We start from the raw sequence: 26,683 nt of genomic DNA on the forward strand, positions 1-26,683 counted from the left end.
TTTCTCAACTGTATATATAATGACCAACAATGCAACCTGGCCTCAATATATAGCCCCAACATGGGGCAATATACATTTGTGGCTAAAATGTAAAAACAAATACCCACCTGTGTTGATTTGCAGAGTGGTACATCATACCAGGAATTGGTCTTAACTGTATCTGTTATCCCACCATAGACATTATATAATCTGATAGATGCTTGGAAGCAGGTGAATATGGGTACTTTAAATTTCACCTACTTCTATTCAAGGTTTTGGTCTTTCTCTCAGCTGGACCACATATTAATTTCCTCAGTTCTGGTTTCCTTTCTACAAGCAATTGACATTACTGCAGGACACTCTCTAAGTACTCTCTGGTACTGGCTAACTTATTTCTTGCCACCCCCAACATGGAGGTTCAGTTCTATGTTGCTAACATGCCAAAGGTTGGTCACTAAGGTTTCTGAAGCCATAATTGAGTATTTTACTTTTAACTCCCAGCTATATCTTTCAGAAAAGGTGATTTGGGATGCCATGAAGGTCAGAATTAGAGGCTCTTGCATAGTTATAGTAGCCCACCAGAAACGATGACCAGATTGGATTCATCCTGAGTCACCAGATTAGAAGCCCTTAGGGCCTTTGGAGTGGGCATTCCTACTCAGAACAATGGCCACTTCACAAGTGGGCAAGTTCTTTAATTGGGTCCTTGCCCAGATCTAGGACCAGCTGGCAGGACATGGGTGCAACAGCATTAGATAGAGGCACAAAGCAGGGCTGGCCTCTTTCCTTGCAGCTCTTCACCCTCCTAGAACCACTGGCAACATCTCTTTGGTGAAATCAAAACATCCAGGGATATCAGGCAGAGGGCAAAGAGCACCTACTGAGTCTGTGTGCACATGTCATCACTCTGATGTTGCATGACCAAGCTACTGCCCTTCCAGAACCAAGAGCTAAAGCCTTTGAAGCAGTGGCAGGCTTACACAGTCTAAGATGACAAAAGTCCAACAGAGCAGTGTCAAATCTTCTGCCACTTCCATATCCCCATAAGCCACAAGTCCTTTTGTTACCTAGGAGTGTAGATCCCTTAAAACCTTAACAGACTATATTCATTAAACTACCCTTAATACAAACCAACAAACAAAGAAATGAAAGAAGACCTGAATAATTAGTCCAATACCTCTTTCAAACTCTCCCCATCACACACCTGCCCCCAGCCATGAAAAAATAGCAGGCAGCAATAAGTAGATATGTATTCCAACATAAGAGGCCCAATATAGAGCTAGCTATATTTTTATTTATTTATTTATTAGATTTATATCCCACCCCTTCTCCCAGTAGGAGCTCAGGGTGGTAAACAAAAGCACTAAAAACACTTGAAAACATCATAAAAACAGACTTTAATATATATTAAAACAAAACAACCCTTAAAAACATATTAAAACAAAACATCTTTAAAAGCATTTTAAAAAGCTTTTAAAACTTTTTTAAAAGGATTAAAAATATATTAAAAAGCAATTCCAACACAGACGCAGGCTGTTTATTAAATTTCTGCCCTGCCCTTCCTCCCAAAGGAGCCCAGGGAGACAAACAACAGTTAAAAATAAAAGAAAATGTTTAAAACGTTTAAAAAGACAATTTAAAAACAACCACATACCCTCACAGCTGGTTTCTGTTCCATGACAGGCTAATCAATAGAAGCTAGGGAAACTTGGGAAATAATTGTCTTGAATTGCAAAAGGTTATGAATGAAATAGGCTCATGGTTTTGAATTGTTTTCTTGATGCTTTATTCTTTCATTCTTTGCTGTGAAGGGTACATGGGCTTCCCTTTAAGTTTTTGAAATAAAAATGATGAGATGGGTGAAAATAAAATAAAATCAGGTACAATTAACCAGCAAAAGCAGCAACCTCAGATCACCAATTTCAAGCCTCAAGAAATGACAGGGTTTACGAGCACAATCCAACACACACACATACCACCCATGTTGATGCTAGGGGGGTAAGGACAAGTGCATAGCTGACCCAACAAGCGGAGAGAATTGGTGGTGGCGGCAGTGCCTCAGTGGAGGCCCCAGTTCCACCTTAGTGGACAGAAAGCTACCACCACTAGTTCTCCCACCAGCAGGAGCAAATGGAACCCCTCCCAACAAGTTGTTTTGGGGGCAGGGGACTGGCAGTTTTGGATCTGCTGAATTCAAAGCTCTGCAGATCCCCCAAGGGTTTGATCATTCAGCCCCTCAGTTATGCCAGCCTGGAGTTGGCAGTGAAACAGATGGAAGAATCATCCCTGACCTTCTGCCCTGAATTTTGTGAGCTGGCAGGGCTTAGAATGCAGCAGTGTATCCATTGCTCCACTCCTCCCTAACCCCAGATTAGATTGCTCTGCCCACCTATATCATCAAAACAAAAGTGTGAGATTTTAAGTACTAGATTTTCCTGAAGACAGTATTCCATAAATGTGATGCCGCCAGTGAAGAGGCCTTTCCCTGGTTAACTCCCTCTCCCCAATAACTAGAAGAGGGTCTTCAAAGCAGATTTTTAATATCACGCATGTTCCTAAGGGAGAAGCAATATAGGCACCTTCAAGTCCCTGGGTTCCAAATACCTTTGATGTGCTTAGAAACAGACATGGAATCAATGAATTTTTTTCAGGTGAAAGATATCTCAAGTAAAATATGAGCTGACAAGTGCATACTAGGTCATAATGTAGTTGCCATATTTGAACCAGCTGAAATTTTTCAACAGTGTTCAAAGGCATCCTCACCTATAACATATTGCAGTAATCTAACTATTGTTATTGTTATTTATAAGATTTATATCCCACCCTTCCTCCCAGTAGGAGCCCAGGGAGGCATGGACAGATCTATTTCCAATTCACTGATGATTCCAAACAGTAGCTATTTTCAGTTAGGATTCAATCATATCCTGCATATCCAAGTAGTCCAATTAAAGTGTATTTGGTACTCTTGTACAACAGTGCCCCTGCTATACGGAAAGTGACAGGAAAATGAACTGGAAAGGCATATAACCTCTCCACAAACACATCAGATTGAATGCTCAATAATCCACTGCATGCATTCATTCCTAAATCTATTCTCTCCTGTTTCCATATTTGCCTGCATGAATTTCTTTAAAATAAAAATACCCATATTAAAATACATATAAAATATGTATTGTTGAATATATTTTGTCATAGAAAATGCATTTTAAATGCATTTTCTCTGAAAATATGCATTCCTAAATGTATTGCATTTGAAAATACAGACTTTAAAATGCATTTTATATTGTTTTTGAGCTAAAAGCCAGCAAAAAAATATTCTGAAAAGTGTGAAATCTGAAGGATAACTAAGTTCCAATCTACACATTAGTCCAGAAGGTGTAGATCAGGCCTGTTCATATCACAATTTGCAAATAACAAATCCCAGAAGCATCCCTAAATCTAACCAGGGTGTCATAGGACCATGAATAATTGTAGCCAGGCCATCTCTGCCTAGAAGGGGCTGCAACTTAGTACATCAGACTAGGCTGGTGAATGGTACTGCATGACACAGAAACTACTTGAGCATCCAAAGCAAAGGGTCAGATCTGACAGCACTCAAGCTATGAACCTGCTCATTGGGGGGAGGGAGGTGCAACCACATCCAGAATAAGTTGAAGCTTGTCTATAGGTTATTTTGTGTCTTGTGAAATCATGGTTCAGCCTACGGTATGTTTACAGATCCACCAATGTGCTCAGAGCTCCTCCCATTAATAGAAGAAGCAACACATCTGTGCCTCCCCTCCCAAAGTGACTGCTGCAAAGTGGGGTTTTGAGTCCGAGTTCTGAGGCATACAGCATATTGTTCAGCATTGCTAAGATCCATGGGGAAATGGCACACACAGTTGTCTTCAGCCCTGCTGTCTTCTGGGTTGGCAATAGTAAGGTATAATATTCAATGCTGGGGAGAAAATATTAAGCTCTGACAGTGATTTTGGAGTAACCTAGTATTCCATGAATGGAGTACCTTGCTTGAACTTCGTAGTTCAGGGCTTCACTGTGCCAAAAGCAATTAAGGGTTAGGCTATTTGTATATTATGTTTTCCATTTTTGCCTGCTGCTTGTGACTGTACCCTTATCTAGTTTACCTAACTTCTGAGAATTTGCATTAAAATACTCACTCAATGGCCACAATTCCAAATAGTCTGACCTTAGTGAGACTCAAGTGCAAGGAACTGTTTACTAGTCTATAGCCAAAGAGTCTAATGTGACACCCCTGGAAAATAGAATTTGTCACAACTGGGTAAGAATGAGGAAAATATTCACACACACATAGTTTACACTCCACATTTTAGGAGAGTGATATTCACTTTGCAGGTTGTTGGTAGATGGGCACTCATGCAGTAATGAATGTGCATATCAGGAATTCATTTCTGTACATTGTTCTTTCCCACAATGTGAATTAAATGGGCTTTTCCCCCTGAATAATGATGAAACTCATAGTAATAATTTCTCCTGCACCTTGGACTGGTGCGCCTTGAAAGTTTGGACTAAAACCCAGAGTGGATTCCAGTGTCCCACTGACATGCTCCACCAGCCACCACTGTTGACATTACAAATGCTTTGAACAAGTACAGATAAATGCAGTTTTAAAAAAAACAAAATCACAATATGAGCATAGCATGTAATTTTAGCACTAATCTGAAATCGGGAGGGGTAAGGACAGGAAAAAAGGAAGCACATTTCTGCAGGCAGGACAGAATAAGTATATGATCATCTTATTTATAGCTAGGCTTATAGAGCCAGGGGTGTAGTCGTCCAGGGACCTGGGGGGTCTGAGACCTCTTACTTTTTTGTGAGCAAGGTCTCTGCAGGGTCCCTATGTTTCCAGCATCCTATGACCCAATCAGTGTGAAAGCGGTGCATCTTTTAACATGATTTTTTATCTTGTCCTGCTGATTGGAGTAAATCAGAGTGAAAGGAAATGAGTCAGCCACTGAGAAGACTCTTTTCAGTAGCTAACACTCTCCCCTTTCATGCTATGGGCTTCTAGAGACATCTGTTGTTCTGGGAGAAGAAATAACAAGGATCTTATTCTCAACCCAGCAGCCAAAAAAGAAACGATGCGGGAGGCATGGCTGTGACTATCACGTAGGGACCCTGCACTTCTGAATTTGCCACTACGTTACTGTATAGATCAAGCCTAACCCTCCAGTATTGATGGCCAGGGTGGTGGTGGTAAAATGAAACACAGGCCCCTCTCTACTGGCCTCTACTGGTGGAAAGGAGCACAGCTGATGAGGGGAGCTCTTCTGCAGCAGAGACCCGACCTTTCCCAAGTAGGTGGGAGATTACTGCCAGTGTAGGGTCGGTGGAGCAGGGTTGGATAATGTCTGGCTAAGGATCCACTGGATCCTGTGCTGGCCCATTGCCTGATTTGGGCCCCTCAGCTACGCTAGCCTGGAGCAAAAAAAAAAAAGGAATAAGGGTGTGTGTGAAAAGAACCCTCCGTTCGCACACACCTTCTGCTTTGACCAGCAGGAGCCAAAAGGGCTTTGGATGCGGCAGTAGCTCTGTTGCTCTGATCACTCCCCCTGGGCAGGGTAAGGCAATTAAGCTTACCAAAAAAAAAAAAACCCTCCCACTTGTTACCAATGGGAGTTTTTTTTCTGAATTGTCACACGAGGTGACTTTTGTCAAGATTGTGGTTGCAGTGAACTGTAATTCTGATGAAAAGCTAGCCCTCCCATGTCTGGTATTTAATTTTTTAAAAGCACAGATGTAGTTGCTAATCCCACTTTTAAAGTAGCATCCAGTTTGGCCCTTTTTTGACAACGTATATGACATACATTTCTGCATTCTGCTTTTCCATTATTTCAATGACAAAAAACTGACTTGGTCAGCAATCAGACATCAGATCTCATGCCTTCAAACTGCATTCAATTCCTAGACCCATTTGGGTGTCACATTTGAATGAGAGGATGCATCACAGACATTTTGCAGATCAACAGAACTTTTCACAGCCTGGGTAGTTATATTCACCCTAGGCCCCAGTATATAGGACACTGTCCATGTGTACAAGACAAGATATTTATGCCAGACTCCCAGCTAATCCAGATGCTAGGCTAACAGCCAACCAGAGAAGTGTTAAAAAGCCTTCCCAGGCGTGGCTGACCAGTTGATATTCTCCCTGCTTCTGGCCTGATTACACACGAACGTGTTACACTACATGAAGAAGGCAGAGATTGTGCCGGCTGTGTGTGTGCTTTCTGGCTCTAACACTGGGAAGGAACATTAGGAAGGAGACCCTGTTCTGAATGTGTAGGATTTCCACCTGAGTGAGGTGAGGAGCTCTTCTTCCCGACATTCCATTCAGTGGCAGACGACAGAGGAAGGGCCAGCAGGGGCAGTTCAGTTGTACTCTGCGTGTTTATGATAAAAGCATGGAGGAGTCTCCTATTTAGCAGAACCTCAGGGTCTGGTCTTTCAGAATTCTTCACAAGGGAATAGATTTACCATTCAGTGCTTGTACAGCCTTGCTCTAATTTTTGAAGCCATATCTTTTTGAGGCAGATCTGCAGTGCAATGTGTGGCATAGCGGAATTCTACAGATCTGGACGCTAAAATCAGAAACTTTTTAAGATTTCAAGGTTCTGCTGCTGGAATTCAACAGAACTGCCCAGACAGCCACAACTTCCTGAACATCCCCTCCTCCTTATCTTGGGTTTTCCATACCGACACTGTGGAGTCGTAATAAACAAGACAGAGCATTCCATTACGATGATTTTGAAATGTCACCAAGTAGGCTTCAATTTACTTGGTGGTATTTATAATTGGTTTGGCATTCTTATTGCGCTGCTATATAGAATATGCTTCTAAAGAAGATGCTTTTGATGTTTAAAAACTATGCAGACACATTTGTTAAAAATGCACTGTAAGATCCAGAGAAGGGAAATGAATGTCTAATGATGTTCTGGGTGGTACATGTCAGCACCTTTTAGGCTATTTTTGAACACGGCCCGTTAAGGCTTCTGACTTTGTTTTGCTAGACAGCAGCCTCCTGTGCTGGATCACAATCACCTTTAAAACTCTGTTGGTATTAAGACAGTATGGAGTTACTAGTAAGAATTTAGGAATGGACTTGCTGAACTGGACCATTTAGTCTAACAATTGATTCCCAATAACGGCAATCGAGATGTTCCTGGAATATATCACAAAAAGGTGAGGACTATGCCCTGGTCCAAGCACTCATATTTAGGAGGCTTTTATAGGAAGCTGAATTAGTTAATTGCTATGACCAACATGGATGCTATGTGTGGTAGGCAGAATTACAATGCAGATTCAGACATGAGGTAAGTGATAGAAATCAAATTTGCATTACAAGGTGTGGACTGGGGAGCACATTTTCAACCAGATGACAATGCAGCTATGCACTCTCAACCAATGAATTTAGCTGGATTGCATTATGTTCCTCTCATTGTTTTTGGACTGGGGTCCATCTTTCTACTCTATTCCATTCACTGCTCATGATAGGCAGATGATAAGCAGATCCCTCCTTCCTGCTGTGCTTATAATCTAGCATGAAAGGCAAATTATATTTATATTTAAAGCAGTTGTTCTTGGAATCAGTTAAAAATATTATATGTGGAATGCTAACTCACTTCACCTCTGATTGACCTGCTATTTGGGAACTAGGAGAAAGTGATCAGATTAATGTTTCACCAGGAACTTTGCGGAAATGGAAATATGCTAAAAGTGTGTTTAGGACTGCAACCTCAGACCAATATATCAATTATAACTGTCCTGTCACAGTTTCTCTCCCCTCTGCACTTTGTAGAGGAGGCTGAACAAATGTCATGCCACCTCACCAATTAAAATCCTTGTATTCCTCCAATCTCCACCCCCAGGTAAACAACAAAATGTAACTATGAAGAGGTCATATACCCCTTGTGTGGAAGCAGAGAGCTCACCTTCCACAGAAATGCTAGTGCATGAATTATACGTCCAGACTAGCTCACATAGAATACTAGCTGGATAAAAGGAATATACATAGGTGATAATGAAAGAACAAACTGATTGATTGCCATCATCCTATACAGTATACTGATAGTGGTCACTTGATTGATAGTGGTCATCCTATATATGAATAGCACTGAGTGCCAATCCTTAAGCTGCCAAAACAGCACGATCCACACACAACTTTACAAGAGGAAGATAGGTTTGCAGAAGCATGAAACCCCCATCCACAGCCCAATTATTTATTATTATTATGAGGTCTGAGTGCTGAGTGTTTGTTGGGTGAAAAAAAAGGAAAATGAGATGCGTGTGGCATAGAATGGAGTGTCCTGGAAAAGGGCATGGCTGGCTAGCTGGCTAAAACCCTGAACTGGAACATTCCACACTAGGAATGGAAAGTTCCATCCATTTTTGTTCTCTCTGTTCCTCATTTTTTCAAATCTTAAATTCAGTTCTCCACATTTCTGCAGCAATCTTCAATTTTTTAAGAAAAAAATCCTCATGAAAATTCTCCAGCATTTTAGTGCAAATTTCTCTGAATAAACAAGAAGTTTTGACCAAAATTTGTTTTCTCTGAATCTTAGGTTTCATGATTTAAAAAAAAAACATTTATGTACACACACACACACACACAAACCAAAACTTGAGAAAATTAAGACTTGGACATTCATGTGCACTATGTGAATGTACATGCACACATTCTCCGTCTCTCACATCACCAGAGTAAGTGACAGAGAGTGCTCTACAAGTGGTGCCAGTGGGATATAAGCAATTGCCATGGGTTGTGGTAGAGTCCATGTTTATTAAAAAAAAAGCCAAAACTTTGTACTAATGCCAGAACTTCAGTCTGTTGAGACTCAATCCATCTTTAAAGAATGCTAAGCAAAACAAGGATTTATAACCAGATCCATTGGATTAAAGAGAAAGTGGGGGCATTTCTGGAATAAATGATAGAAAGGTTCAAATCCAGCTTTTTGGAAAGGCAAGTCTGTTTTTCTAACATAAAATCTCAGCTCAAACGTGGAAGTTCATAACCTTTTTTAAAGTGCTTCCACCAAAGAAAGATCCAGTTTTAGATGTAAGGTGCTATGGCAGAGTGGTAAAGCATACACCTCTCCTGTAGAAGTTCCTGGTTCAATTCTTCACATCTCCACTTAAAAGCAACAGAACTAGAAAGACCTTTTGTCTGAAACTGGTGCTTCCAGTTAGGATAGTCACTACTGAGATAGATTGGGACTAGATATGCAGGCTGGCTGTTGCTGGGAAACATGAAAAGCAGCTTATATAACACATGTACCAGCCTCTAAACGTCAAAACATGTTATGGAGAAAACACTTTTAAGGCTGCAATCCAAACACTTACTTGGAAATCAGTTTCACTGAACACAGTAGGACATACTTCTGAAGATGCACATCATTATGCTGCGAAACAAGGAAATATGGGAAGCTGCCTTATACCGAGTCAGACCATTAGTCCATCTACCTCACTATTGCCTACACTGACTGGCAGCAGCTCTCTAGGGTTTCAAGCAAAGGTCTTTCCCAGCCCTATCTAGAGATGCTAGGGACCAAACCTGGGACTTTCTGCATGCAAAGCATGCACAGTAGCTCTTAGCTACGACTCTTCGCCTACAGCATTACATTAAGAACCAATTAAGTTTTTACACTGGAGACATAGGGACCCTGCTCCCAAAAAGAAAAAGGTCTAAGACCCCCTGAGACCCTGGATGACTACACCCCTGGTGAAAGTCAAGCTAGAAGTTATGCCAAACACATACTGAATCCCTTGCTTGGAATCTTTTCCTTGTTTTTTAAACAGCAGCCAGGAGGGTGGGGATCTTGATTTGGACTGTGGTGGGAAGGGGAATCAACCAACAATGACTAGGGGTACATAGGTTGTAAGGCAGTTATGCACTAGATGCTCATAGAGCAATGGGTGATAGAACAGCTGCCACATTCACATTTAAAGTGGATGTTAGTTAGGGATGGGTGAACTTGTCAGTTCTGGTTTATCTCATTTTTCACTTTCCAGTCTTAATTTCAGTTCTCCGCATTTCTATATCGGTTTGCAATTTTTGTTTTAATAAAAAGTCCTCATGAAAGTTTATCAGCATTCTAGTGTGCATAATATACACATTGATATATAATTTTTGCCCAATGTATTTCTGCAAAACAATTTCCCCTAACCATGCTCTTTTATATGTTATTTTCACCAATATATGTATTTTAATGCACACTTCACCCTAATATATGCATTTTGGCATGCATTGTTTGGCTGGAGAACTGCACTGCAAAATTCAGAGGACTGCGACTTTGCTTGAGACCTGAATTGAATTTCTTCCCCACCTGTGGTGTGAGGGGCTACTCTTTCTGTGAACAGGGACATGCGAAGGGGTGAAACAAAAGTCATCTCTCCCCCTTGCTTTCTTGTATTGCCGTCTGCTGCCTTAAGCGGTTTTCTCCCAACCCATCTCTGATAACTAGAAGTGAGCACAGCAGGGAGAAAACTGCTGAAAGCAATAGAGTTCAGTGAGATAAAGCAAGGAAGATGTTGCATGTGATTCTCTCTCCTCCCCTGCTTGCTCCTCTTTCTGTAAATAGTGTAACCACCCATCTCCCTTCATATGTGAATGTGTCAGACACATGTATAAAATACATGTGGCTATCCCATCACATCTGTTTTGGCCCCACATGCCGGTTCACACATACCTGTTGACCACTTAATAGTCTTACTAACCACTGGGTCCAATGACAACTGACATGTGTGAATTGAGCATCAAAAGCAAAACCCTGCTTTTCAGTGGAGTCATTTCACACATTCAGCTATCAACTGTCTGCATGTGTGCATGACCCTAAAGCTATACTACTTATGCTGTCCTGTATACAGGGTAAAAGAAATGCAAACAATGGTGTATAGTGTAAGGGGAATGTGCCATAGCTGGAATGTAGTTTTAAAGGGGTTCAAGATGTTTTGGCCCATCACGAAGTTCAAAAAACCTGAAAATCATGGTCATCAGGCATCTGTACATTGTATAAAGAAACTGTAATCTCTATTACAATTAAAAACTCTTGTAAAACTGAAGTCATATCATATACCTAGGACCAGAGGCCAGGATCATTTTGCAGTATCAGGAAGGATGCTAAGAGAGCCACTGGGTTCATGAATGTTAGGATCAAAAAGAGTGGGAAAAATGAAACTCAGTTTTGCCACATAATCCGAAGTGACCAAGATTGACCCCAGCACTCTCAATAATTTTAAACTTGAGTCTTGGCCATAACGCACAGAAACAGCCTTGGTCTGTATGATGACCTCTGTCGGGAGAGAGATAGGGGGAGTGTGACTCTGTTGATTCTCCTTGATCTCTCAGCGGCTTTCGATACCATCGACCATGGTATCCTTCTGGGACGACTGGCGGACTTGAGAGTGGGAGGTACTGCATGGCAGTGGTTCTGCTCTTACTTGGTGGGTCAGCTCCAGAAGGCAATGCTTGGGGAGCATTGCTCGGCACCCTGGACTCTCCGGTATGGGATTCTGCAGGGGTCAGTTCTGTCCCCCATGCTGTTCAACATCTACATGAAACCGTTGGGTGCGGCCATCTGGAGCTTTGGAGTGTGCTGCCATCAATATGCTGATGACACGTGGCTCTATTTCTTCTTTTCATCTTTACAGAAGTTTCAAGATGATCTTATAATTAATGTGAGGCCGTCAATGTGCTGAATTGGTGTCTGGCTGCAACAATGGACTGGATGAGGGCTAATAAACTGAGGCTCAATCCAGACAAGACTGAGATGCTGCTAGTGGGTGGTTCTTCTGACCAGATGGTGGATGTCCAACCTGTCCTGGATGGGGTTGCACTCCCCATGAAGGAGCAGGTTCTTAGCTTAGGGGTTCTCCTAGAACCATCTCTGTCACTTGAGGCTCAGGTAGCCTCAGTGGCATGCAGTGCGTTCTACCAACTTCGGTTGGTGGCCCAACTACATCCCTATCTGGACAGAGATAACCTGGCTTCAGTTGTCCATGCTCTGGTAACCTCCAAGTTAGATTACTGTAATGCACTCTATGTGGGGCTGCCTTTGAAGACGGTTCAGAAACTGCAGCTTGTGCAAAATGCAGCGGCCAGATTGGTAACAGGGACCAGATGGTTCAAACATATAAAACTGATTCTGGCCTGCCTGCATTGACTGCCTGTATGTTTCCGAGCTCGATTCAAAGTGCTGGTTTTGACCTATAAAGCTTTACACGGCTTGGGACCACAATACCTGATGGAACGCCTCTCCCGACACGAACTCGCCCATACACTATGCTCAACATCAAAAGCCCTCCTCTGGGTGCCTACTCCGAGGGAAGCTGGGAGGATGGCAACAAGGGAGAGGGCTATCTAAGTGGTGGCCCCCAAATTATAGAATGATCTCCCTGACGAGATGCGCCTGGTGCCAACAGTGTTATCTTTTTGGTGCCAGGTCAAGACTTTCCTCTTCTCCCAGGCATTTTAGCATGTGTTTTTAAAAAAAATTTAAGTGTTTTTAAATTTGTATATTTGTGTATTTGTTTTTAATGTTTTTAATTGTTGTAAACCGCCCAGAGAGCTTTGGCTATGGGGTGGTATACAAATGTAATAAATAATAATAATAATAATAATAATAATAATAAATCAAAACTCCAACACATGCATAAATTCTGACAGTCTGGAAGTGTTACTTCTAAACAAAGATTGTGTCTCTTCTAAACAATATCCTCATCATGCATACTAATAGTTCACTTGGCCAAGTCTCTAAAAAGGAGATCATGAAATGAATCTCAGTAATTATACAGGGGTACTGGTACACTATATCTTCTCTCATCTGCCGCAGTACAGTTGATCCCCATCCCTAAAATTTGGCTCAGTATAGTGAGTAAAGCTACTCTTCTCCTTATGCCACAAAGATTATTGCTGTTTTTATACTTCAACACAAGTGGGGGCATGAAAGTTTCTTCCCTGTGTTGTGATAAAGGTGCAGTCACCATGTTCCGGATTTGGTATGGAATTTCAAAATAGCCCAGCATAGAGAACATGGGAGGTTTTCATTACACTACAGCAGGGACCCTAGGTTTGCTGGTTCTAATCTATACATGAGGTTCTGATCTATAATACATGCTTGGGGGTTCATGCTATACTTGATGTTTAATACAGTCCTAGCTCCTGTGGACTCCCTTTTATTTATTTAAATTGTAATTTTTAAATATGTTTTTATTATGCACTCATCCTGCTCTTACACAAGGGTCCCAAAATCTATATTAAATATTACCCTACTATTGATATTGGCATTTTTCTTATGGATCAAGGAAGCTACCTTGCTTTTTATGAGGCTCCCACTGATCTTCTCCCCAGATTGCTGATGAGATAAACTGCTGCCTAGCTTCAGTCATAATAAAGCATCTGGGATTCCTAGACTGTTCACTGAGAGCACCACTCTCCCTTTATTTAATGGGCATTGTGCAGGAATTTTATTTATTTGTTTATGACATTTTGTTCCCTGGTTTTCTCCATAAAAGAGCATCAAGGCAGCTTACAATAGTAAAAGATAATAAATACAATTCAGACCAACAAAAAAGATAAAAACACATAGAAAAATAGCAGATAAAAGTAGGAAATAAAAGGCCATTAAAAGCTCAGGAGAACAGGACAGGCTTCACATAGTTCCTACAGAATAGCAAAATTGGCAAGGGGGAAGGAAGGGCAGATACCATAGCGGAGTGCATGCTTTGCATGCAGAAAGTCCCACATTCAATGGCATCTCTAGTTAAAAGGATCAGGGAGCAGCTGATGTGGAAGGCCACTGACTCTGGCCTCTATAGAACAGAGGAAGCTAACCTCCAGCTTGGGGACCTGATATGACCTTCAAGATTTTTTTTTCTGGCCACAGGACCCTGCCAATTTTGATAGTGGCAGCAAAAAGGAATAAAAAATGAAAGCTGGGTAATAACCCCCCTCCTCTGCTAATCTCACCTGAGGAGGAGGGCTGTTTGCCTGTGTGTGCATACATGTGGCCATACACGCTGCTGGCATGCAGCCTCTGGAAGGTTGGCCAAAGGTGAATGGAGCCCTCAGGCCAAAAAGGGTTAGGCAACCCTGATATACAGCCACTGTCAGTCAGAGTAGACAACAGTGAAAGATGTGGGCACGTAGTCTGACCTGATGTAAACCAGCTTCCTATATTCCTTCTTATGATAAGCAAACATTTGGGAGAAGGTAGCCAGTTAGATATCACAATCTCAGGCTATTTAAGGTTTTAAAGACTAAACCAGCTCTTTGAATTAAACCCAGAAACGTACTGGGAAACAGTGAAGCAATCATAACATTCTCATAAGAACATAAGAGCCTGCTAGATCAGGCCAGTGGCCCATTTAGTCCAGCATCCTGTTCTCCCAGTGGCCAACCAGATGCCTGTGAGAAGCCCACAAACAGAATTGGTCAGTCCCAGTTTGTAGTGTAGCCACTGCATTCTACACCAGCTGAAACTTCTGGACGCTTATCAGAGGTGGTCGCTCACACGCATCACATGACAGTAATCTAGCCTGGATGTTAGTAGAGTATGGATAACTGTTGCCAGATCCTTTCCCTTCAACAAAGGACTCAACTGGTACATCACCTGAAGTTGGTGAGAAGCACTACAAGTCACAACTGGCATCTGCATATCTATCAGCATTGTTGGATCTAAAAAGCACCCTCCCCCCTCCAAGTCCTGGGCTCCTTCTAGGAGGAAGGGCAGAATATAAATTCAATAAATAAAATAACAATAAATTTGATCCTAAACAGGGTGTGCATGCAACCCCATGCAGAACTGGTCAAATACCATTTCCTGGCCTTTAACCACAGCATCTTCAGCTTGACTAGATTGAACTTCTGTTTATTATTATCCCTCATCCAGCCCACCACTGATTCTAAGCACTTGTTCAGGATCTCCACAACTGCATTTGGATATGATGAAAAAATGAGATAGAGCTGAATGCCATCTATATATTGACAGCATCTAACTCCAGATGACATCTCCTAGATGTTTTCAAATAGCATCAGTGGGGAAAGATAACAGCCAGCAGAGTATTATAACAGAAATGCCATGAGAACAGTAGTCCCTCAGCACCACCTTTTGGAATCTGCCTGCCAGGTATGGGAAGAACCACTAAACAGCGTCTCCAGCAGATGATCTAGAAGGATACTATGGCTGATGAGATCAAAGCCACAGAGAGTTCCAGCAGTATCAACAAAAACATGCTCCCTGTCCTTCGTCCAATATACATCATACATCAGGCTGACCAAAGCCATTTCTGTCCCATAGCTAGGTGGAAGCCAGACTGAAATGCTCCAGAAAATCTATATCATCCAGGAATGTCTGGAACTAAACTGTCAATGCCCACTCATCTCCCCCAAGCTATTACACTTAATGGATTATGCACACAGGTAATTGTAATGTAACATGGTGAAAAACTAATTCATACAAAATTTTATCATGGTGGTCCATTAGACATGTGACTACAAAATTCTCAGTCTGTTTCAGATCACATCAATATTTCAACATTCTGTTTACTCATGTGATTCTAAGTTCTGTGAAAAGATCAAGGGGCATGCTCTGTCTATCCTGCCTCCTCCTTTGAATTAGGGTTTCCATGCATGCCACCCTCTGCTAGTTGAGCAGTCATCTTGTGCATACTATAAAATAAGTACACAAAGTGTAAACATTATAGTGCTTTACCTTGTATATATTGATAGGGATATCTATGACAATATAGATGAGGTCTCCTAGTGCGAGGCTAGCTATCAGCGCATTGGGGCCATTCCTCATACACTTGTTCTGGTAGATAATCCTCAGCAGAGTTGCATTCCCAACAAGCCCAACGATGAAAACTGCACAGGATAGTAGTGTGTTGATGTATTTGAAAGTGTCAATAATTTTAGGACTTTCTGGGCAAGAGAAATAAGTCCTGTTGGGTTTACTGGTAGGGTGGACAGATATCCTAAGAGGTCCAGGATAAGATGTGTCAGGGTTTCCAAAGTTAGTCAGGTTTGACTGGTATATATCAGAACCATCAATGATGACAAATCCAGGTATTAGAAGTGCCAAGACCATTTCAAAATGAAATGTTTCCATCTTCAAATCTTCAGTATCAGGAATTGTCAGTATTTCAATATTAGCTGTCTTACTTGTTTCACCTACAAAGAAAAATAATGAAAATGTTTATGTTGCAACACTGGGAAAATAACGGAAACATTTATTTATTTATTTTCATTATATAATTAAACAACAGCATGTAAAATCATGTAAAGTAACATTCAAATGTAAAAAAACAACCCTGAAGCAAACATATCTATGTTAAAAGCAGTACCCAGAAAAGGCCTGATCTAATAGACTTTGCTGTCTGCAAAACACACTCAAAACACATTTATTTGTAAGGTTGACACTTGGATTTCAAGGAAACTTCCTTCCATATAATGGGTTGGATCCAGAGTTCTGTCAGCAAAGTTCCACTGACAGAATGGGGCACTCTGATGTTTCGGCTCTCTCATCCCCCCCACTGAAGAAAATTGCTCCTGAGGACAATTTAATTGCATATCGATTAAATAAATAGGGTGATAAAATACATCCTTCTAATTCTAAGGCTACCGCATTTATAAAAACAGTGGAGGGGAAGTGCCATAGCTCAGTGGCAGAGCATATGTTTTGCATGAAGAACGTCCCAGTTTCAATCCTTGGTGTCCAAGGTAGGGCTGGGAAAAAGTCCCCACCTGAAACGCTGGAGAGCCACTGCCAGTCAGTGTTGACAATAAAGAGCTAGATGGACCAATGGTCCATCTTGGTATAAGCCAACTTTGTGTATTCACACAGTGATTTTAACGGTGCAGAACTTATCTCTATGTACATTTGTTTACAAGCAGTCTATTGTATTAGTCATGTTTATTTACATGACTTCCATTCTCTAATCCTAATTCCACCCTGTCTTTCTATAAGCATATTTATTTGGAAATGAATTGCATTGATTTCAAGGAGAAAAACTACATATGTATGATTAGAGTTATAATAAGAGAGAAATTACAGCTATGAAATAATAGAATGCATATTGGGTGCTGAAAAAAGTTTGGTCATTGGAACATGAGCAAGACTACTTTCTTCAAAAATTAAAAGGTAACTACTATTGCTGCTACTTTTTGTAAACCAGAAATGTCTCTTTCCTGCAGGGCTAACAGTTAGTCACCAAAAGCAATAAAGTTCTACAAACCCAAAAGACAGATGCAAAGTCCTAATCAGAGTCACGTAAACCAAGGGACTCCCATCCTACGTGTCATGATGCCTCATCTTTCTGGAGCTCACTAGGGGAAACAGTCATAGGCTGTGTGTAATACTTTAGACTTGCAGGATCCACTCTGATTCTTGATAGAACCCCAAGAGTCACTAACTGGAGCCTGATGCAGTATAACCAGGCTTAAAGAATTCTGAGCCCAGGAATTTGTTCTGAGTACCAAAACTAAACTGAGCTCACAGTCCTTCAACACAAAAATCCACTCTTGGTACTACCCACCTCACTTTCATTTGCTCTGTACTGCTGTTCTGTTAATTTTGTTCTTGACTGGTAATTTTGATATTTCTGTAATCCATCCTGGGACCATTTCATGAAGGGTGGGCTATAAGTATAAATAACTTTTTGGTGCCAGGTCAAGACTTTCCTCTTCTCCCAGGAATTTTAGCATGTGTTTTTAAATTGCTTTTTGAAAATGTGTTTTAAATTTGTATATTTGTTTTTAATGTTTTTAATTGTTGTAAACCATCCAGAGAGCTTTGGCTATGGGGCAGTATACAAATGCAATAAATAAATAACAACAGCAGCAACAAAAATTTAAGTAGTATAATTTCTGGGGGGAGGATAATGTTGTTGTTGCCTGTTGCCATTGTTAAACTGGGAGCCAGAATCCCTTGCTGATCTATTTCAAATCACACAGAGATCTATCAGTAGATCGACTTTCTGCTCACCTCTGAATTAACAAACAGTCAATGGAAATATTAATTAATAGGATGAGAAGCTCAGGGTACAATCGAGCCAGGCCATGCATGTTTACTTGATATATATAAATTTATTTACGGTCAAAGACCCATAAGGATAAAAATAGATTACAATACAAGGGTTAAAATACAAAAAGTGGAATAAAGGTGAAAGTAGTAGATGATACAAAAATGACATAAGAAAATTTAAGTAAGTTACTTACAAAAATTAATAATATGGTTATTCTCGAATGCCATAGAGAAAACTTGTGTTTAAGAACTCTGTATTAATACTGTCACTTTAAAAAATTTAGTCGTTTAAGCTGAGCTACATACACAAATTTGGCTACCATTCTCGTATGTTGCTCCTTCAGGCCACTCAAGAGACAAGTAATGAGCTCCTCAGAAGATTTTTATTTATTTATTTATTTTTATTTATTTCATTCCATTTCTATACCGCCCTTAGCCAATGGCTCTCTGGGCGGTTCACAGCAAGGAATAAAATACAATACAGTAAAAATCAGATAAAATCCCTAAAACAGACAACTTAAGCATTTAACAACATGAAATAAAGTAACTAACATAACACAATTAAAATGCCTGGGAGAATAAAAAGGTTTTGACCTGGCGCCGAAAAGATAGAAGAGTAGGCGCCAGGCGCATCCTTTTCTAGGGTACTTTGCTATAATTGGAGAAATGTATTTGTGGCAGTCCTGAATATATAATGGACAAGCCAGCAGGACATGAGAGAGAGTTTCCGGGACCCGCTCATTACACAAACACAGGCGTTGATCGTAAGGGATCCTCTTATATCTACCTTCCATTATTGATGAACTTAAACAGTTAAATCTAGCTTTTATGAACGCATGGCAAAGTTTAGGGGTTATCTGGTATTCAAAATAACGCGCATAATTATGGGAATCAAAGGCTAGAGAGTGATACAGGGGTGAGCAAGTTTTAGAAGCTGTTGCTATATCTCTTTGTCGGTCTATATCTTTTATTCTGGAGGATATGGTACTTCTGGCTGTGGTTACATCTAGGGAAGCTAGATGTTGTAAGGAAAGACCTAAATGAGAGAGTTTATCTCGGAAGGAGTTCATCCAACTGGAAGTAAACGTATCTTCCCAGATTCCTGCTAAATAGCCCGGAATTTGATTATATGCGAGTTTGCACCAATAGTTGAAGGCTAATATCCAGGCCTTGCTTTCGATTGATGTTAAGCAAAGTTCCAGTCTCAACGCTGCACTCGGAACACAGTTAGGCAGTCCTAGGATTTGGCGAAGGAAAGTCGAAAGAACTGATTCTAAAAGGGGTTTATAGGCAGCAATCCAAAGGGGGACACCATACAATAATTGGGGAATGATCTTTGTATTAAAGACTTGTATGGCCGCAAGTACGTTTACTTGATATTAAGTCCCAGTGAATTTAATTGCAAGTATACATGCATAGGATCAGGCTTACTTGCAAGTAAGCATGCATAAAATCAGTCTGTGCACTACCTTCATCAAGAGATTATTGTTTTTTAAATAATTAATAACCTGGGGGACAGTTGTGCTTAATTTCAGCTAGATTGTGCCTCAAATGACACTTTACATTAATCATGTGGTTTGCTCTTGAGTGAAGGATTTTTCTTTCACAAATAGCCAGTGTAAGGCCCTGATAGAGATCCAGGATAATAGCAGAAAATGGTGGAAATGGCACAGAAGCTGATTTTGTCTGAACATTAGGAGAAGCTTCCTAATACTAAGTGCTGTTTGGCAATGGAAAAGACTGCCTTGGGAGGTTGAAGTATATAAGCAGAGGCTGGGTGGCCATTTCTGAGGGATGCTGTAGTCACATCCTGCATTGCAGATCCCACACTGAGCAGGTGGCTGGCCTAGATGACCTCCAAGGTACATTTCAATTCTGTGATTCTATGAAGGGGTTAAAATCCCTCCTCCTCCTCCCCCACCAAAGTCCAAATTCAGGTCAGCACCCTACCCCTACCCCCATGGCTAAACGTAAAAGAAAAATCCTTTAACATGGGAACAAACCAATGTTGTTAACATGTGTAGCTTTGTTCTGTGACTCAGTCACAATCAGGCACGTTTAAGCCCACTGAAATCCTGCAGTCAGCAGTGGCCAGTGTGGTGATGCTGCAGAGTCCTTCTCCTGAGTCCTGCAACACTGCAACTCTAACGGAACAACACTTAGGTTGGGCAGGGTAGCAGTGAGTTTGAGGTTGTGTGGATGCACCAGCAGGAGCACTGGATTGGCTCCACCAGGGTATCCTCGCAGCCCCAACTTCATTGCATCCTGCCCCAGCCCCACCCAGGTAAGCTGCAGCAACAGTGATGTAAGGGGGGCAGCTCTATCCCACCAGAACAGCCATTACTGCCTGCAGTGAATTGTGGATTGTACCCTATATTATGTATATTTTGTGTGAAATAGTACACACACACACACACACACACACACACATACACACACATTATACAGAGAGAGATTTCAATCCATAATCCTCAAGTGTTTCACACACACACACTCCCAAATGTTCTACCATACCACATGTCCAACAGATCTATTTTAATTTCAGTTTGGCATTGACACCTTGATCAGCAACCCATTTAAGTGCCAAATGGACATAACATGTACATGTATGTTTCCCCACCACCAGAGGATTAAAGTAGCTAGGAAGGGGAGCTGAGAAACAGTGTGAAGGGCAAGGATTATGTGTGAGTGAAGGGTAAGGGTTATGTAGCAACTTCCCCCTACTGTCCCTCCATTGAAACTTGCAACACCTGGAGCCTTTTCTTAGTTTTAAAAAAATTAATACAGTAAATGAAATGTCATAGAAAAGCTAAACACAGATGAGTGTAACATGTAGTTTGTCCTTAGTGAAAATACTTTGATTTACGTGGAATTTCACCCAGTTTTAAGTCAATACAACTGGCACTTCAATCCTAAATACAATGGCCATAGTCTGGTACAGGAGTTGAGCAGAGTTAAACAAATGGATTTTAATTCGTTAGGGGCCAAATTACATCTTACATGGGAGATCTATGACTGGATATCCTGGTGTTTTAATTTTTACTTTGCTGCACCTGCAAGGAGGGAAGCTCCACATTTGATTGGAACAGTGATGCTGGGGAAGACATTTTAATCCTTTACCCATGCTGTTTTCCTGCCTGAAATTGCCTTCCAAAGGTGCTGCCATTCTTCTGGGTCCCCCCATCCATCCATAGGACTAACAGCAGTTAGCATTGTGGGAGGATTTTAAATCAAGAAAAAGGTAGTATGTGTGTCGGGGGGGGGGTAAACATCTCTTCCCTCCAGCACTGTTGCTCTGATCAAAGCTGGAGTTCTCCCTGTAGCTGTTTTAAAAATATTAAAAACATCAAGACATCCCATCACGCATCTCCTGCATAATAGTGGCTCTGACTGGTGGCAGGTCTAAAAGAAGGCCTTAGACACAGATCTTTCCTAGCCTTCTTACTTTAAAGCCTTTACAAAGACTGACTCTAGGACCTTCTCTACACAAACCATGTGTGCTAATAATGAGTTATGGGAATTCTCCAAATAAGAATCTGTTCCATATTTCTGGAATATCACCATGACTGTCACATGGAATCAATACCAAAAGTAAAATTCCCAAATCCTGACAAAACAGTCTATGAACAGATCATAAACAAATAATTTTAAAGTCCAGTAGGAACAAACTTTATTTAGACAACCTTCTCACTGGTGGCAGTGTGCATAACCAGGCATTCAGGCACCTACACATAAATGAAACAAAATAAAATAGCAGGGAACAAGTTTCAAGGGAGCCAACGTACAGCAGTTCTTACTGTATAAAACTATACCATTTTTGAGAAGGGGAAATGGAAGTGAAATTCTTTTGAAGATCTGATCCCAGTGATGGGGTCTGAACTCCTTTGGGCTCCAAAAGCGTAAGATATCAATACTTTTTTGTCATTGTGGAAAAGTTTGAAAAACAACTAGGGAGAAGGAGAGGAAAAATGATCCTAATTCCTGACTCTTAAAGTCAGATATGGAAAGTATAATATGATCAAGAGCCACAAGGTTACTCCCCTCCCTCCCCAACTTCTGTGTTTCCAGCAATCATTATTGCCAATGCTAATGTTTCTTTCCCTCCTGCCCCTGGGATTTTTTCTCCCCATCTCTCAGCCCTACAATCTCCTTCCTTAATAGCTGTACAACCAGCCCATCCCACAATATCCAAGGATTCTCAATACTGGCCTTGCGGACTGTGTTGTTCTTTCTATGTGCACTTTTCTGGTAGTGGTGATGACTCTTTCTGTTGTGGCCTTACAGTACATGAACACAAGGGATTTCCCCCTGACTTGTTTCCAGTCACTTTCTTAAACGGCCTAGGGGGTGCACTTGAACACAGGAGGCACATACGACAAATATAATGTAGGAACCTCTACTCCATTTACATTGCCACATCCTTTGTCCATGTAATTTTTGTGCATTTACAGCTTTTTTTTTTTTTTACATTTGGAATCACTAACCAAATGGAATATAAAATGCTCAGGCTATGGTCTTCACAAGTAATTTAAACTGCTCTTGAGCAGAATTCAAAACCTGCTCCAGCATCACTGCATCTAAAACCAGTTAGGTTGTGTTGACTTTCTGGAGACTAACAATGTGATCCTAAACATACTGAGTTAGATCAGATGAGTTGCAATGAGTGCTCGTTGCAATCCATTGGGCTTAAGTTGTGACTAACTTGTCCTATGGATTTCAATGGGAAATAACTTCAATTAATTTCAAAAAAGCCTCCAAATCTATAGCTGGGGAATATTTTGGGGGGGACCAACCAAAATATCACAAAATAGGGCACAGAACTCTTCTTCAGGCAAAATTGTACACAAGGGGGGTGAGGAGGAGGTGGACGCTTACCTGAGAGTAAGCTCTACTGAAAACTATGAAACTCAGGAGAAATGTATTGGATTACACTGCTTGTCTGGATCCAATTCACTGGGTACAGTTCAGCAAAAGCTGTTGAGGGTGGGATTCAATGACACACTGGCAAATTCAGGTTATACATTTAAACTGGATTTGATGCTCATGTGCGACTAACCCTGCTGGGCTCCTGCTGGGAGGAAGGGCGGAATATAAATCAAATAATCAAATAATAATAATAAAAATAAACCCACTTCTTTAAAAACATTCAGACTTTTTGCAGTAACGAAGGTGATAGGATAAAAGCAGGGGAAAGTGTAGGATAACAATCACATCAACTTCCCTGAAAATGAAATGAAAGCTCAGTAAATGGCCCATGTTGTATAACCTCCCTACAGGGAGAATGAAACAAATCAGGATGGATGCTTAATAAACAGGTCACCTGGAAGCAACCCAGCTTTTAAATCCGATGCACACTTGCTTAAGAGTAAGTCCCACTGAAATCAATGGGATTTATATCTAAGCAAACAGGCAAAGGATTGGACAGCATGCCCTACAGAAATCAACAACATGGGTTAGTCAAGGCTGACCAAGACTCATGTCCTTGCTTCAATGGAAAGTTAATTTTACTGGATTGTGTCCATTTCTTGATCCTAGTTTAATTTACTTCTAAGTATGTGAATTTAGGAATGGAGTTCAAATGAAATAGTGTTGCTTTTTAGGACCGGACTACCAGTTGATTTAAACATAGGCATTTTTGGCTTGACGTGGTTGTGCATTGGGTCATAAAATGCAAACAAACTGTGTTTCCAGGAACTTCTAAAATTAAACTTAAAAAAACCTCAAACTTTTCCCAGAATTGCAGAGAGCATAAGGGCACTCTGACATAGGTAAACAATAAAGTTCCATTGAATAAGGCTTGCTGAAACCTTAAACACATTTGTAAGGATGCTTAGGACTGAACTCTGATTTGGTCATACCGACCATAATGGGCTGAAACACTGGTTCAAATGCAAGTATCTGGATATGGTTTTTAAAACACTGTATAGGTGCAGCATTGTATTGCCTCCAAGTTTACTTAGAAATAAATCCTATTAATAGAACTTAGTACTTTCAGACAAGTACGTTAGGATCACACCCTTACTCCGGAGGTGACTAAGACTGACTTCAGTGCAGAGGTGTTCAATCTTAAACACATCTCTGCATGGGTGATTGAGTTCAAAGGAACGGAAGTTTCTGCCCATAATATGCTCACAAGGGAATCCCACACACCCCAGAAAGTGAGACTTCACGGATCGGATCGGCAACTGCGTGCTTAACTTGGAAGGATCCATTCGCTCGATCAGAACATTCTTCCATGCTGTGCCGGTGTCCATGGACCCAGTATCCCTCCCGAACCACCAGGTGGGAATGGGGGCGATTTTGAAAAGGCCAAAAAGAGTTAAGCAGCCCGTCTTTACACTTTTTTCCCCACGGCCGCCGGCGCAGCAACCCCCTCCCCTATCCCCTGCTCCCCGGTCGCTTTCCATTTAACCCCCAATAAAACAAGAGACTATCCACGCGTCTCCTTCTGGGTAAGCTCTACTCTGGCCAGCCGTCAGCTGTCCGGCTGCTTTCAGACAAAGCCAAGACGGCGCACTTTGTTGCGGGATCAGACGGTCTGCTTTCTAGTTCCGCCCTTCAGCTCAACAGTCCACAAGCAGAGAGCATACAGAAAGAGTGGGGGGGGCTCAGTTATCTATGATAAAAAAGAGGACCGCTTGCTTTCTCCCTAGGAATCAAAGAGACAAAACATCTCCACCCCCCGCCGCATACTCCCGACCAGCGCCTCTCCCGTGCAGACAAAACAAAAGCGGCTTAAAGAGACGACGAAGAGACACGCGGCTGCCGTTCACCCACCGTGCTATACAACAGAAGCGCGCCAGCCCTGCTAGACAGCGGTGTCTGGCGTGGCGGCGAGGAGGAGAACACGCTGCCTCTCGGAGGAGTCCAGCTCGGGGCATGGGAAGCCCTTTGGAGAGAGCCGCTGCAGCCAAAGTTGGAAGGAAGCGGGTCCCAGGCTTGCTTTGCCTCTGAGTTTTCTTTCCTAGGGAAGCTTTCCTAAATCCTCCCGTCTCCGGCGGGTTGGGTGGGATTCCGATTCTCCACCTCCGGGGGAGAGAGAGAAAAGTCAGATCAACCCCTTTCCTCAATTTTAAAGGGGGGGGGGAATCACTCGAGCTCCAAACTGAGACGCTTCCAATGTTAAAAAGTACAACTTAAAAGCTCGAAGACACCCTCCCTCCCTGGCAAAATAAAAAAGGGGGGTGGGAAATGCTAAGTTCTTTAACCAGTTCCTCCCTGGATAGGAGGAGGGGCTGTGCTTGAGAAACAAGGACGAGGCATTCAACCGCATTCGGGAGGTACGAAAGCGAATGCCAATAATGCCCACTGGAAACGACGGGAGCTATCCGGGGATTCATAGGAAAGCTTGGGAATGGAGAACGCCAATTGACAAAACAGGGTCCATTGAAACAAATGCGAGCTGCAAAGAAGTGACAAATAAAGCAAGGAGTGGATCCCGAGAGGGAATGGAAGGGGTCAGAGGGATCATATTAGGGGAAATGATCCCCCCGTCCCACATTTTATAAACACAAGTTTAGATATTTGTGCTTCTTTAATTTTTATATTTCAGGGTCTATGGGGCTTCCTGCCACAATAACTCAAGAGTTCTTCAGTGTGACCCTGCTGCTACGCTACCCATTCCCTTAGAAGGGTTTAAAACCTAGTAGCTTAGTGTAATAACTTTAGGTGTGAGATAGACAATAACATTGGATACAGTATGAACTATGAACTAAGATTTGTTTACTAAAGGGATATTTTGTACATTAAGGGAACACTGATATTGATCTGGGGATCTTATGTGTGCTTGATGACCCTTTCTAAGAACCCCAAAGCCTCTGACACCAACCCCTACTTGTTTGTTTACTTCAGGCCGAATTCCCTAAACTAGTGGTTCCCAACCTTTATGGCAATCCACAAACCCAAATTTACTTGGTATGGCGACCCACTGACTTATTGCCACATGAATTTTGGAACTTAAATCTTTAGCAGCCATCGGTTTCATGCATTTTAACTGCAGTTTAGCCTATTTTAGAACCGTTGCTAGAAATATTCAAGCAAAAAAAATTCTTAACGCCCCTGTTAATGTGGAATTGGTTGAAATACTTATAGTACTTACAAAGTTGTTTGCAGTTCTTTATGGGGATGCAAGAATACCAGTTATCTGATTGCAGGATATTGCTTCATAATAGGAATGGGCAGAAATTCTGTTTCATATTTAAAGCCAAATTTATCAAATTCGCACTTTCCGAAACAATCTGAGAACCAAAATACTGCCATCCTTCAAAATCCACACTTATCCAAATTTTGCGATGCACTTCTCCAACCAATGTTTACAAAAATGATTAAATTAGGGGAAGTGTGCATAAAATGAACATATTAGTGAAAATATCATCCAAAATACATTATATTTGGATAATTTAGTTGCAAAAATGTGTACATTAGCAAAACTGTACAGAAAATGTGTTTATTAGAGAAATGCTGAAGAATTTTCATGAGGCTTTTTTAAAACAAAAATTTGCAAATTGCAGCAGAAATGTTGAGAACCAAATTTCAGATTGGAAAAATGAGAAATTGAGAGGACGGAAATTGACAGATCCTTCCATCCCTACTTCATGAGCTATAAAAATGTTCTGAAAACATATGGTTCCATAGCCAGTGTTAGATGTAATTATGAATATTTTAAATAGTTT

At 41.3% G+C, this 26,683-nt stretch overlaps 1 protein-coding gene across 1 annotated transcript in view; it reads right to left on the reverse strand.

Annotated features, from left to right (window-relative positions):
* The window catches only part of EDNRA (endothelin receptor type A), a 51,756-nt gene extending 26,600 nt beyond the window's left edge, over positions 1–25,156 (reverse strand). The window contains exons 1-2 of the mRNA XM_061584729.1: positions 24,789–25,156; positions 15,702–16,159 (exon numbers count right to left, since the gene is read on the reverse strand). Of these exons, the coding sequence (XP_061440713.1) occupies positions 15,702–16,097 (396 nt within the window). The 5' untranslated portion in view covers positions 16,098–16,159; positions 24,789–25,156. The remainder of the gene's footprint in view (positions 1–15,701; positions 16,160–24,788) is intronic.
* Between the last annotated feature and the right edge of the window lie 1,527 nt (positions 25,157–26,683).

Source organism: Rhineura floridana, chromosome 9 (assembly GCF_030035675.1).
Source record: "Rhineura floridana isolate rRhiFlo1 chromosome 9, rRhiFlo1.hap2, whole genome shotgun sequence".
Taxonomy (NCBI): Eukaryota; Metazoa; Chordata; class Lepidosauria; order Squamata; family Rhineuridae; genus Rhineura; species Rhineura floridana.